The sequence below is a fragment of the Capra hircus genome, chromosome 1 (assembly GCF_001704415.2).
Source record: "Capra hircus breed San Clemente chromosome 1, ASM170441v1, whole genome shotgun sequence".
Taxonomy (NCBI): domain Eukaryota; kingdom Metazoa; phylum Chordata; class Mammalia; order Artiodactyla; family Bovidae; genus Capra; species Capra hircus.
In genome coordinates this window covers 81,547,794-81,561,627 of record NC_030808.1, presented here as the reverse complement: position 1 = coordinate 81,561,627, position 13,834 = coordinate 81,547,794, and the positions used below count along the sequence as shown (strand labels likewise).

General features: G+C 41.6%; 1 protein-coding gene across 1 annotated transcript in view; it reads right to left on the bottom strand.

The window, feature by feature from the left end:
- EHHADH (enoyl-CoA hydratase and 3-hydroxyacyl CoA dehydrogenase) overlaps positions 1 to 13,535 on the bottom strand; it is a 67,492-nt gene extending 53,957 nt beyond the window's left edge. The window contains exons 1-2 of the mRNA XM_005675175.3: positions 13,402 to 13,535; positions 7,914 to 8,017 (exon numbers count right to left, since the gene is read on the bottom strand). Coding sequence (XP_005675232.1) covers positions 7,914 to 8,017; positions 13,402 to 13,475 — 178 coding nt within the window. The 5' untranslated portion in view covers positions 13,476 to 13,535. The remainder of the gene's footprint in view (positions 1 to 7,913; positions 8,018 to 13,401) is intronic.

Genomic DNA, 13,834 nt, shown 5'->3' with positions numbered 1-13,834 from the left:
ACAAGCTAGAATCCAGATTGGCAGGAGAAATACTAATAACCTCAGATACACAGATGATACCACACTAATGTCAGAGAGCAAAGAGGAACTAAACAGCCTCTTGATGAAGGTGAAAGAAAAAGAGTGAAAAGCTGGCTTAAAACTCAACATTCAGAAAACTAAGATCATGGCATCTGGTCCCATCACTTCATGGCAAATAGATGGGGGAAAAATAGAAACAGTGACAGACATTATTTTCTTGGGCTCCAAAATCACTGCAGACAGTGACTGCAGCCATGAAATGGCTTGCTCCTTGGAACTGAAGATGCTTGTGCCTTGGGAGAAAAGTTATGACAAACCTAGACAGTGTATTAAAAAGCAGAAACATCACATTGCTGACAAAGGTCTACATAGTCAAAGCCATGGTTTTTCCAGTAATCATGCACAGAGGTGAGAGTAGGACCATAAGGAAGGCTGAGCACCAAAGAATTGATGTTTTCAGACTGTGGTGCTGGAGAAGACTCTTGAGAGCCCCTTGGACAGCAAGGAGATCAAACCAGTCAATCGTAAAGGAAATCAATGCTGAATATTCATTGGAAGGACTGATGCTGAAACTGATGCTCCAGTACTATACTTTGGTCAACTGATGCAAAGAGCTGACTCACTGGAAAAGACTTTGATGCTGGGAAAGATTGAGTATAGGAGGAGAAGGGGATGACAGAGGATGAGATGATTGCATGGCATCACCTACACAATGGACATGAATTTGAGCAAACTCTGGGAGATGGTGAAGGACAGGGAAGCTTGGCATGCTGCAGTCCATGGTGTTCCGAAGAGTCAGACATGACTTAGCCACTCAACAACAACAACAACAACAAAAGAATGGCCTTGCAAATATCTTGATTTTGAACTTTAAGCCTTGGAATGCTGAGAGAATAAATTTCTGTCATTGTAAGTCACTAGTTTGTGCTCATTTGTTACAGAAGCCCCAGGAAACTAATTTAGAAAGTGTTCCCTCTTATTTTTATCCTCTGTTTGTGTAAAATTAGAATAATATTTTTCTTGACTTTTCAATTAGAGATTACCAATGAAGTCATTTGGGACTTGACTTTACCGTGTGAAATTTTGGACTACTGATTCAATTTCTTTAATGGTTTTCTATTTCTCCTTGAGTCAATTTTGTAAGTTCTATTTTTCTACTTGTTCATATTATCTTCTTTAATGGCTAGAGCATCTGTAGTGCTATCCCTTTTGTCATTCTTTATACGTAGTGTTTGTACCTTCTCTCTTTTTCTCAAGTCTCTCTGAAGCTTTATCAATTTTATTGTTATTACTAATCAAAGAACCTTTGACATTATTGTTCTCATGATTCACATTTGTTTTCTATTTTAGTAATTTCCCCTCCATCATTTCCCTCCTTCTACTTCATTGGATCTGTTTTATTGCTTGTTTTGTCAGTCCCTTGATAGAGACACTTAACACAATATGTTTCAGCCTTTTTTTTTTCTGACTTATACCTTTAAGGCTATAAATTTCCTGCTAAACTATGCTTTGGCTTATGCCTCAAGTTTTATGTTTTTATTATTATTCATGTCAAAATGTATTCTAAATTGCATCATGATTTCTGCTTTGACTAAAAGGTTATTAAGAAATGAATTTATTTTCCAAACACATGAGAATCTTTAGTTATATTTTTGCTATTGATTTCTAGCTTGATCGTATTGTTGTCAGAGAACACAGTCTAAATGAAATTTACTGAGATAAGCATTCATGGTCCAGTACCTGATCAATTTTTGTAAATGTGGCAGATTGGAGCATATATATTTTCCAGTTGTTGGGTACATTGTTCTACCTAAGTCCATTAAGTCAAGCCTGATAATCCCAATGCTTTTCTAGGACAGTTATTTTTTCTGCTTCTGAACTTTCCTACATTCTCTCCTACCTCCTTTCTTTTTAAAAGAAATATCAGTTCTGATTTTTCATAATTCTGATCTTTTATTCCATGCCTCAAAGTCACCATCTTGGACTCCCAACCTTAAGTTTTCAGACAGCTGAATCAGCTATTTAATAGCTAGTAAAAGTGAGAGTTGGACTGTGAAGAAGGCTGAGCGCAGAAGAATTGATGCTTTTGAACTGTGGTGTTAGAGAAGACTCTTGAGAGTCCCTTGGACTGCAAGGAGATCCAACCAGTCCATTCTGAAAGATATCAACCCTGGGATTTCTTTGGAAGGAATGATGCTAAAGTTGAAACTCCAGTACTTTGGCCACCTCATGCGAAGAGTTGACTCATTGGAAAAGACTGATTCTGGGAGGGATTGGGGGCAGGAGAAGAAGGGGACGACAGAGGATGAGATGGCTGGATGGCATCACTGACTCAATGGATGCGAGTCTGAGTGAACTCCAGGAGTTGGTGATGGACAGGGAGGCCTAGCGTGCTGCGATTCATGGAGTCGCAAAGAGTCGGACACAACTGAGCGACTGAACTGAACTCAACTGAACTGAAAAGTCTGGCACGTTTTAAAATCTATCTTAGGTTCAGCCTTGTCATCAGTAGATGAAAACTGTAGGATTTACTGAGGATTAATATCACCGACTCAATGGACATGAATTTGAGTAAACTCCTGGAGATAGTGAAGGACAGGTAAGCCTGGTGTGCTGCAATTCATGAGGTCACAAAGAATAGAACACAACTGAGCAACTGAACAACAACTGAGGATTAAAATTTAAAGTATGTAAAAATATTACTATTTCCATTGTTGATAAATAAGTCACACAGTACTGGTACATAGCAGGTAAACTAAATGGTAATTATTAAACTTTAAATATTTCTTGTCACTATTTCAACATCTATTTCTTCTTACACTACTACTGATATACATTAAGCTCCTCTGGTTAAAAAAAGAAGAAGCAGCAAAAAAATTCCTCTGGTTACAGTAAGAATGAATGGGCCTTTATATCCATGCAACTTTTGCCAACGGTGTAATATATTCATTTGGGAAAGAAGAAAATGTGCCACAAATATGAATAAATCATCACTTCAGATACTTTGGCCATATTTTGTCACTATGTTTGCATCTTCACTGGATAATTTTATTTTCTTTTTCTTTTTTTATTGAAGGATAATTGCTTCACAGAATTTTGTTTTCCCTCAAACCCCAACATGAATCAGACAAAGGTATACATATTCCCTTCATTTTCAACCTCCCTCCAATCAGCATTCCCATCCTAACCCTCTAGGTTGATACAGAGCCACTGTTAGAGTTTTCTGAGACATACAGCAAATTCCTGTTGGCTATTTATTTTACATATGGTAAAGTAAGTTTCCATGTTACTCTCTCCATACACCTCACCCTCTCCTCCTCTCTCCCCACGTCCAAAAGTGTATTCTCTATGTCTGTTTCTCCATTGTTGGCCTGCAAATAAATTCTTCAGCATCATGTTTCTAGATTCCGTACATGTGCATACAGTTCAGTTCAGTCGCTCAGTTGTGTCCAACTCTTTGTGAACCCATGAATCGCAGCACGCCAGGCCTCCCTGTCCATCACCAACTCCCAGAGTTTGCTCAAACTCATGTGCATAGAGTCAGCGATGCCATCCAGCCATCTCTTCCTCTGTCGTCCCCTTCTCCTCCTGCCCCCAATCCCTCCCAGCATCAGAGTCTTTTCCGATGAGTCAACTCTTCGCATGAGGTGGCCAAAGTATTGGAGTTTCAGCTTTAGCATCATTCCTTCCAAAGAAATCCCAGGGCTGATCTTCTTCAGAATGGACTGGTTGGATCTCCTTGCAGTCCAAGGGACTCTCAAGAGTCTTCTCTAACACCACAGTTAAAAAGCATCAATTCTTCAGCGCTCAGCTTTCTTCACAGTCTAAATCTCACATCCATACATGATCACTGGAAAAACCATAGCCTTGACTAGACGGACGTTTGTTGGCAAAGTAATGTCTCTGCTTTTGAATATGCTATTTAGGTTGGTCATAACTTTCCTTCCAAGGAGTAAGCATCTTTTAATTTCATGGCTGCAGTCACCATCTGCAGTGATTTTGGAGCCCAAAAAAATAAAGACTGACACTGTTTCCACTGTTTCCCCATCTATTTGCCATGAAGTGATGGGACCGGATGCCATGATCTTAGTTTTCTGAATGTTGAGCTTTAAGCCAACTTTTTCGCTCTCCTCTTTCACTTTCATCAAGAGGTTTTTTGGTTCCTCTTCACTTTCTGCCATAAGGGTGGTGTCATCTGCATATCTGAGGTTATTGATATTTCTCCCGGCAATCTTGATTCCAGCTTGTGTTTCTTCCAGTCCAGCGTTTCTCATGATGTACTCTGCATAGACGTTAAATAAACAGGGTGACAATATACAGCCTTGACATACTCCTTTTCCTATGTGGAACCAGTCTGTTGTTCCATGTCCAGTTCTAACTGTTGCTTCCTGACCTGCATATAGGTTTCTTAAGAGGCAGGTCAGGTGGTCTGGTATTCCCATCTCTTTCAGAATTTTCCACAGTTTCTTGTGATCCACACAGTCAAAGGCTTTGGCATAGTCAATCAAGCAGAAATAGATGTTTTTCTAGAACTCTCTTGCTTTTTCCATGATCCAGCGGTTGTTGGCAATTTGACCTCTGGTTCCTCTGCCTTTTCTAAAACCAGCTTGAACATCTGGAAGTTCACAGTTCACGTATTGCTGAAGCCTGGCTTGGAGAATTTTGAGCATTACTTTACTAGCATGTGAGATGAGTGCAATCGTGCAGTAGTTTGAGCATTCTTTGGCATTGCCTTTCTTTGGGATTGGAATGAAAACTGACCTTTTCCAGTCCTGTGGCCACTGCTGAGTTTTCCAAATTTGCTGGCATATTGAGTGCAGCACTTTCACAGCATCATCTTTCAGGATATGAAATAGCTCAACTGGAATTCCATCACCTCCACTAGCTTTGTTCATAGTGATGCTTTCTAAGGCCCACTTGGCTTCACATTCCAAGATGTCTGGCTCTAGATTAGTGATCACATCATCATGATTATCTGAGTCGTGAAGATCTTTTTTGTACAGTTCTTCCTTGTATTCTTGCCACCTCTTCTTAATATCTTCTGCTTCTGTTAGGTCCATACCATTTTTGTCCTTTTTCAAGCCCATCTTTGCATGACATGCTCCCTTGGTATCTCTAATTTTCTTGAAGAGATCTCTAGTCTTTCCCATTCTGTTCTTTTCCTCTATTTCTTTACACTGATCACTGAAGAAGGCTTTCTTATCTCTTCTTGCTATTCTTTGGAACTCTGCATTCAGATGCTTATATCTTTCCTTTTCTCCTTTGCTTTTCACCTCTCTTCTTTTCACAGGAGATTTGTGCTGAGATTTTGTTTCTTTGTTTGTTTTTCCTTTGATGAGCAAGGCTAAGTGAGGTGGTAATCCTGTACTTTTGTTTTGTTTGTTGTTTAGATGCGGCGTCCTGCACAGGGTGCTACTGGTGGTGGGTGATGCCAGGTCTTGTATTCAAGTGGTTTCCTTTTTGTGAGTTCTCACTATTTGATACTCCCTATTCACTGCAAATGGTGATTGTAGCCATGAAATTAAAAGACACTTACTTCTTGGAAGGAAAGTTATGACCAACCTAGATAGCATATTAAAAAGCAGGGACATTACTTTGCCAACAAACGTCCACCTAGTCAAGGCTATGGTTTTTCCAGTGGTCATGTATGGATGTGAGAGTTGGACTGTGAAGAAAGCTGAGTGCTGAAGAATTGATGCTTTTGAAATGTGGTGTTGGAGAAGACTCTTGAGAGTCCCTTGGACTGCAAGGAGATCCAGCCAGTCCTTCCTAAAGCAGATCAGTCCTGGGTCTTCTTTGGAAGGAATGATGCTAAAGCTGAAACTTCAGTACTTTGGCTACCTCATGCGAAGAGTTGACTCATTGGAAAAGACTCTGATGCTGGGAGGGATTGGGAGCAGGAGGAGTAGGGGACGACAGAGGATGAGATGGCTGGATGGCATCACTGACCCGATGGACATGAGCTTGAGTGAACTCCGGGAGTTGGTGATGGACAGGGAGGCCTGGAGTGCTGCAATTCATGGGGTCGCAAAGAGTCAAACACGAATGAGAGACTGAACTGAACTGAACTGAGGGTTAGTTCTCTGGTAGTCTAGGGTCTTGGAGTCAGTGCTCCCACTCCAAAGGCTCAGGGCTTGATCTCTGTTGAAAATCAGTGGTAATTTCTACATAAATTGTAGGATAAGTGAACTGTATTTCAGTTGAATGCTGATAGTAAAATTTTAAAAATCATCATTTATGGCAAACTTTTTGGTTTGATCCTTGTATTCACCAAGACGCTGCAAAGCACACAAAATTAAATTACAGGAGGCCGATGGCCTAGTCTAAAAACTTCATCGTCATTTCTCTGTCCTCCATCCCACCCCTTCACAGGATAATTAAGAGTGCATGATCACTGAGATGGGTGACAGAAAAAAAATGAACTCCATTTCAAGACTGTGTGAAATAAAAGATAACATTTATAGAACATCTTCTTCATCCAGGTACTGCTCTGCTACTGCTGCTGCTGCTGCTGCTAAGTCGCTTCAGTCGTGTCCAACTCTGTGCAACCCCATAGACGGCAGCCCACCAGGCTCCCCTGTCCCTCAGATTCTCCAGGCAAGAACACTGGAGTGGGTTGCCATTTTCTTCTCCAATGCATGAAAGTGAAAAGTGAAAGTGAAGTCGCTCAGTTGTGTCCAACTCTAGCGACCCCATGGACTATAGCCTACCAGGCTCCTCCATCCATGGGATTTTCCAGGCAAGAGTACTGGAGTGGGGTGCCCTTGCCTTCTCCTGGTACTGCTCTAGGGGTACTGCTCTAGGGGCTTTCAGATGTGTTACCTCTTTTAACCTCACCAAACTCTGTTAAGGTATACATATTATGGTATCCATTTTATAAACAGAAAAATTGGATTTCAGGAGATTTAAGGAAATTCCCCAACCTCACATAGGGTAGAGACATATGCAGAACAGGTTTGTACCAGGAGGTGTATACTGAAGTGATAAGTGAAAGTGAAAGTCGCTCAGTTGTGTTTGATTTTTTGTGACCCCAAGGACTGCATGTATAGTCCATGGAATTCTCCAGGCCAGAATACTGGAGTAGGTAGCCTTTCCCTTCTCCAGGGGATCTTCCCACTCTAGGGATTGAACCCAGGTCTCCTGCATTGCAGGCGGATTCTTCACCAGCTGAGCCACAAAGGAAGCTCAAGAATACTGGAGTGGGTAGCCTATCCCTTCTCCAGCAGATCATTCTGACTGAGGAATCGAATCGGGGTCTCCTGCATTGCAGGCAGATTCTTAACAACTGAGCTATGAGGGTAGCCCTAGGTGTATCAGTTCAGTTCAGTTCAGTTCAGTCACTCAGTCGTGCCTGACTCTTTGCAATCCCATGAACCACAGCACACCAGGTCACCCTGTCCATCACCAACTCCCGGAGTCCACCCAAACCCCTGTCCATTGAGTCGGTGATGCCATTCAGCCATCTCATCCTCTGTCATCCCCTTCTCCTCCTACCCTCAATCTTTCCCAGCATCAAGGTCTTTTCCAATGAGTCAGCTCTTCGCATCAGGTGGCCAAAATATTGGAGTTTCAGCTTCAACATCAGTCCCTCCAATGAACACCCAGGACTGATCTCCTTTAGGATGGACTGGTTGGTGTATACTAGCAGGTATAATAGCTATCAATCCTGGAACTAAATGTCCTCCAAAGGACCAGTCCAATATAAAAGAGATTAAAGTCAGCATCTTCTCTGGGTCTCTCCTGTGACTCTTTGTCTCCTTCTCCATAATGTTTCTTCTTCCTCCCCTATTCATCACCTATACTATAGGATTGCCCATGGGTACAGGTAATGCAGCACTGATCTCAGTCTGTGTGAGATGTCAGAGAGAGTGGGAAAGGGTTGGACACATTACCTGCACAGAAGATGCCATCTGCTCCACAAATCACAATGGCTTTAACTGTATCATCTGTTATAGCTTTCTGCAGACTCTCTTTTATTCCACGGGCAACATTTATACTAAAAGGGGAAAAAAAATTACATGTAGCATTAGTCACAATCAAATTTCTACCATCTCAGAGTTTATTTTTTTCTTTTCTAACAATGAAAAATTAAACATATACATGCTGTAGAAAAATCCTAGATACTTATTGTTAAATTTTCACTAATTTAAGAATTAATATATGTCTACTGTGAAGTAAGCCCTGAGGTGATTAAACACATAAACTTCAGAAAATAAAAGTGTTTTCCTGCATTTTGCTGTAACTTTGACCACTTAGAATCAACACTATCAATTTTAAAATATTACACACATCTTCTCTGTATAGTGAAAGGAGTTTAAGACATCCTAGGGACAACAGTGTACACAACACAACAGCATACTGAGATGAGTGCTATAATAAAGGTACAGAGAAAATGATGTGGAAATTCTGACAGAAAGTGCTTTTGATTTGTCATATTGGCCTAATAAAAGAAAACTGAAATAGTCTAAAAATAACAGTCTAAGTCATGTGGCAGGGGATGCAAGTTACCCGCAAACTAATACTTAACACTTTAAACTAATACTAATACTTTGACTGTTCCCTAAGGTTGCAGATACTAAGTCCATTTCCATTCCACTGGCCAGAACTTAATGCTTTGAGCTGAACTTGCTGCTGTGAAATATAGTCTTTATTTTGGGCAGCCATGTATCCAGCTAAAAACCGATTAATCCACTATTATGTTGAGTTTTCTGTAACTAGCAGCCAAGCCTAACTAATTTGAAAGGTAATGGCAAGGTCTGGGAAAGGAAGGACATTTGGTAAATTTTTGTCAAGTTTCAGTAGATGAGGGAGTCATCCCCAGAGGAGATGGTTAAAACCAAGACTGAATGAGTTTGCCAAAGGAAAAAAAAAAAAAGAGCTGAGAGTAGATCCTGTAAATATTTAAGAGGTGGGAGAGGCTCAGCTGAGTGATTCAGTACCGAGGAGTCCAACGAGACCAAGAGAGGAGAATTTCCAAGAAGCAGAGGATCAGTAAGTGCCAAGGGACGGCAAAGCAGGAGCTCTAGGAAGAGTAGTGAAGAACTGCTTAAAGAAAAAATTATAAAACCAGAGTCCGGTGAATTTCGCCTTAGAATTCTAAGTAATATGGGGGAATTTTATACAGAGGGAAAAATACTTAAAAAACAACTAAAGCCAAATTGTTCAAACCAGCAACTAACATTGCTAATTGATTACATCCCAATACAAAAGGTTTTTGGTATTAAAAATAAATTAATTAATTAAAAAACCTCAGGGAATAAAGGAGATACTTGCTCTTGTATATGGTAATTCCCTTTCACCTAGTTACTTTTCACCATTTAACCCAGATGAAATCAAACAAAACCTCTTGCCTTCAGTTGATTTCATTAGAAACCAAATCTGCTAAAGAAAAACGGAATTTGAACCATCCAGAATACTGACAAGTCCAAAAGTCACATACTGCTTTCTGGGTAAACAATGGCTGCAAAATTAGCCAAAATGAGCCCAATCTGTGCCACTGAGGAGACAAGTCTGGCTTTTCCCATTTCAATCAACCCCTACTCTTTCATTTCTTATCTTCTTGTTAATTTTGCATCATTTGTTGTTGTTGTTTAGTTGCTAAATTGTATCCGACTCGTCTGCGACCCCATGGACTGTAGCCCACCAGGTTCCTCTGTCCATGGAATTTTCCAGGCAAGACTACCAGAGTAGATTGCCATTTTCTTCTCCAGGGGATCTTCCCAACCCAGGGACTGAACCCACGTCTCCTGCATTGGCAGGCAGATTCTGCTACTGAGTCACTCTAGATCCCCTGGAATAGGCAACGGCAACCCACTCCAATATTCTTGCCTGGAAAATCCCATGGACAGAAGAGCCTGGTAGGCTACAGTGCATGGGGTCACAGAATCGGACACAACTAAGCACACACACTCACACACACACACACAAACAGCATTTGCTAAGTGTCAGATCTCTAACACATTTAAACCTCACAATGACTTAATGAGATAGGTATTAAAATTTCTCCTGAAAGGGGGAAAGGGGACAGTTTAAATACAAGACACATTTTAAGTGGTTATGGGAAAATATTCCTAGTTGTAGGTAGCAAACTGTGAAACTATTTACCCCACAAGTTTGAGATGGGCAAAACTTTTCATTATGAGGAGAGATACTTGGGAGCCACCTAGGAAGCTTCCACCTGCCAATGCAGGGGCTATAGTCCATGGGGTCGCAAATAGTTAGACACAATTGGGTGACTGAGCATACATACAGACACACAATTTTGCAAAAATAAAACAAGAAAAAGAAGAATTAAAATGGCTATTATACATACAGCTTTACTAGATTCTAGCTGAGTGAAAAGGGACCACACCTTCGTAGCAATTTCAAAGTCACAGGGGTTAAGAAATTATTTTCTCCCCTTAATATTCTCAGGTATGGAGAAATGGAGTCTAAAGGTAACATTTCATGAGTGATGACCAAAGAACTTAACCTTCTGTCACTTTAGAAGTCTTTTTTGTGATCATTTTTTAAAACCAGAAGTCATCAAAGTCGTGGCTTGTGACCAGCATTTTTCAAAGAAACAGAATGAAAACAGAATACATCAAATAAAAAGAAAAGTTTTGTTTCACTAAACTTTGCTTTCAGTTACATATTCGTATGTGTGTTTGTGTGTGCGTGTCCTAGGTTGCTATGTAAAACATGGATTACTGTGTAGAATATAATTAAAAATTATATAAAAGCCATTGTTTTGGGAGACAAATCTAGTAATTAGGCATCTCCTACATTTATAAAGAGGGTTGGCATTTATCCAAATAGAAAGAAATCTCGCTTAGCTAAAGGAACAAAGAAAGATTTGAACTGTTTGGGCCAAAATATATTCAAATAATCTCTCACTTATCTAAGAAGAAATAATTACCCAAATAAAATTAGAAATAGGAAGGGGGAAAGGAAGGGGAGATGAAAAGCGTAAAGCAAAAAGAGAGAAAAAAAAGGAGGGGACCTGTTAAACTGGATGAACGTGCTAGGACACATACCTTCACCTAAGTACAAGTTTAAGAGGAAAGTGCAAAAAAGTGTTTATCGCCAAGTGGAGAAAATCCTGATGCAGCTGCAATGAATCCTGAGCAGCAGGGCCTGTTGGTAGGGGCTTGTAACAGGCCTTTTGCCTAATAAAAACAATGATAGCTGGTGGTGCAGTGGTAAAGAATTCGCCTGCCAGTGAAAGAGATGCAAAAGACGCGGCTGCGCTGGAAAGATCCCCTGGAGTAGGAAATGGCAACCCACTCCAGTATTCTTGCCTGGAGAATCCCATGGACAGAAGAGCCTGGCAGTCTGCAGTGCATGGGGTCAAAAAGTCAGACACAACTAAGCGCGCACACACACACAACATCTAAGTGTCAGTTTCTAATCGGCAACACATTTAAACCTCACAACTTAATGAGGTAGGTACTAAAATTTCTTCTGCAATGGGGAAAGGGAACAGGTTAAATACCAGACACATTTTAAGTAGTTATGGGAAAATATTCCTAGTTATAGGTACTAAACTGTGGAACTATTTTCCCCAAAGTTAGAGATGGGCACAGTTATCCATTATGAGAGATTAAGGCAGAATCCTAATACTTAGTAATTTTAATTGAAATACAAAGTTCAAAATTGATATGTAATTGTAGTACTCCTGTTTTTCTTCATCAAAACCGAAATAATATTTTGCTTTATCCTGAGTGGCAAATAAGTGGACTTATTCTTTGTGTGATTTTATTTCTGAAAATTTTTATATTATTAAATGCAGAATTTTATATTAAAATAAAAGTTATAATATTAATGCTAATGATAAAACCTCATCTGATGACAGGACAAAAATTCAGTTAAAATTAGCATGTCTTCTCATTTCAGTCTCTTTTTGCTCCAGCAGCATGCAGTAAGGATTCTGACCAAAAGTCGTTCTCTTTATGCTTTATATGTTCTCTGTAAATGATCATTTCCCTACTCCCTGTGGATGAGTGGTTTTTTCCCCAGGTTGATCACTATACTTTTTTCAGAGATATAAAAGAACCAGGTGGTGCTAGTGGTGAAAACCTCCCTGCCAATGCAAGAGGCAGAAGAGTTCAATCCCTGGGTGGTAAAGATCCCCTGGAGGAGGGCATGACAACTCACTCCAGTATTCTTGCCTGGAGGATCCCATGGACAGAGGAGCCTAGGGGCACACAGTCCATAGGGGCACACAGATTCATACACGGCTAAAGTGACTTAGCACAAACCTATATATCATTAATTTCCAAAACAGCAGCATTAATCTCACTTTTTAAAGTAATGCTTTTACTAGTTTAACAAGAAAAGTACTCCACGATAAAAGAACATAAACGGCACAGCAGTTTTTCAGGAAATGCTATTTAATAGGCTAATTCTGACATGAGCTTATTCTAACATGGATCTTCACCAAAGCACTAAGACCTTGAAGTTTAGAACAAACCAAGAGATACATCTTTGTGTTTCTGGGCCAGGACATAATTCTCTTTTACTCACTATATTGGCATTAATGGGGATCTTTATTTTCAACAGTGTGAAGCCACCTTATTTTTGGACTCCCAAAGCTTTTAGTCACACATTGTAAGGGTGGCCTGGACTCCAGGTTGGGAAGAGAGGGATCAAGGTCCAGGCAGCACAGCACTAAGACCTCTGGACTAGAAAGTACATCTGAGAAGTCAAAGTTGCAAGTAAGCAGAAGAGTGCAGCACGAAGTTGGCACGGACAGAGGCACTAAGACCTCTGGTCTAGAAAGTACATCTGAGAAGTCAAAGTTGCAAGTAAGCAGAAGAGTGCAGCACGAAGTTGGCACGGACAGAGGCACTAAGACCTCTGGACTAGAAAGTACATCTGAGAAGTCAAAGTTGCAAGTAAACAGGAGTTCAGCACGAAGTTGGCACGGACAGACCGGTTCGGGCGCAGCTCCCCAATTTCTAGCTGTCTTCCTCTCAGCCTCGGTTTCTTTATCAGCGAAACGGAGGTGAGAGGTCTCTGCAAACAGGTACCGAGCCTACCAATGTAAAGTGAAAGTGAAGTCGCTCAGTCGTGTCCGACTCTTTGCGACCCCATGGACTGTAGCCTATCAGGCTTCTCCGTCCATGGGATTTTCCAGGCAAGAGTGCTGGAGTGGATTGCCATTTCCTTCTCCAGGGGATCTTCCCGACCCAGGAATCGAACCCGAGTCTCCCTCATTGCAGGCAGACGCTTTATCGTCTGGGAAACCACAACGTAAAAGATCCTGGCATTTGCCCTGATTCTATCCGTGTCAGTGTCTTTCTCTGTTTAAACCAGCAGGGGGAAGTCAAAGCCTCCACTTCAGGCAGGCAGGTACGCCCCTGCTCGCCCTCCCCGGACTGATCGCCGAGAGCCCGTTACCTGATCGCATTGACTGGCGGGTTTCGTAGACGGATCAGTGCCAGGCTGTTCTGCAGCCGCGTGAACTCAGCCATGTTTGCTCAGTTGCCCCAAAGTCGCCTCACCCCTCAGCTGAGAGGCAAGATCACTTTCGCTGGGCGCGTCCCGGGGAGGGGAGGGGCGTCTGCTGGGCCAATGTGAACCCGGCACCGCCTCCGGCACCGGCACCGCCTCCGGCACCGGCACCGCTTCCCGCCCCGGGACGCTCCCGGGCTCTGATGCCCATCCTCCATCTCAGTCCTCCTCCTTCCCTGACCGCAGCCCCGTGCTCAGCACACCCTTGCCGTCTCTTCCTCTTTGCTGGCCCCTGTCCTGCTCCCATCACAAAGTAGGTCAGGCAGGAAGTTGGAAGATGCGTGAAATTGCCAGTAAGTCCAGATTTGCAAACCCCTGG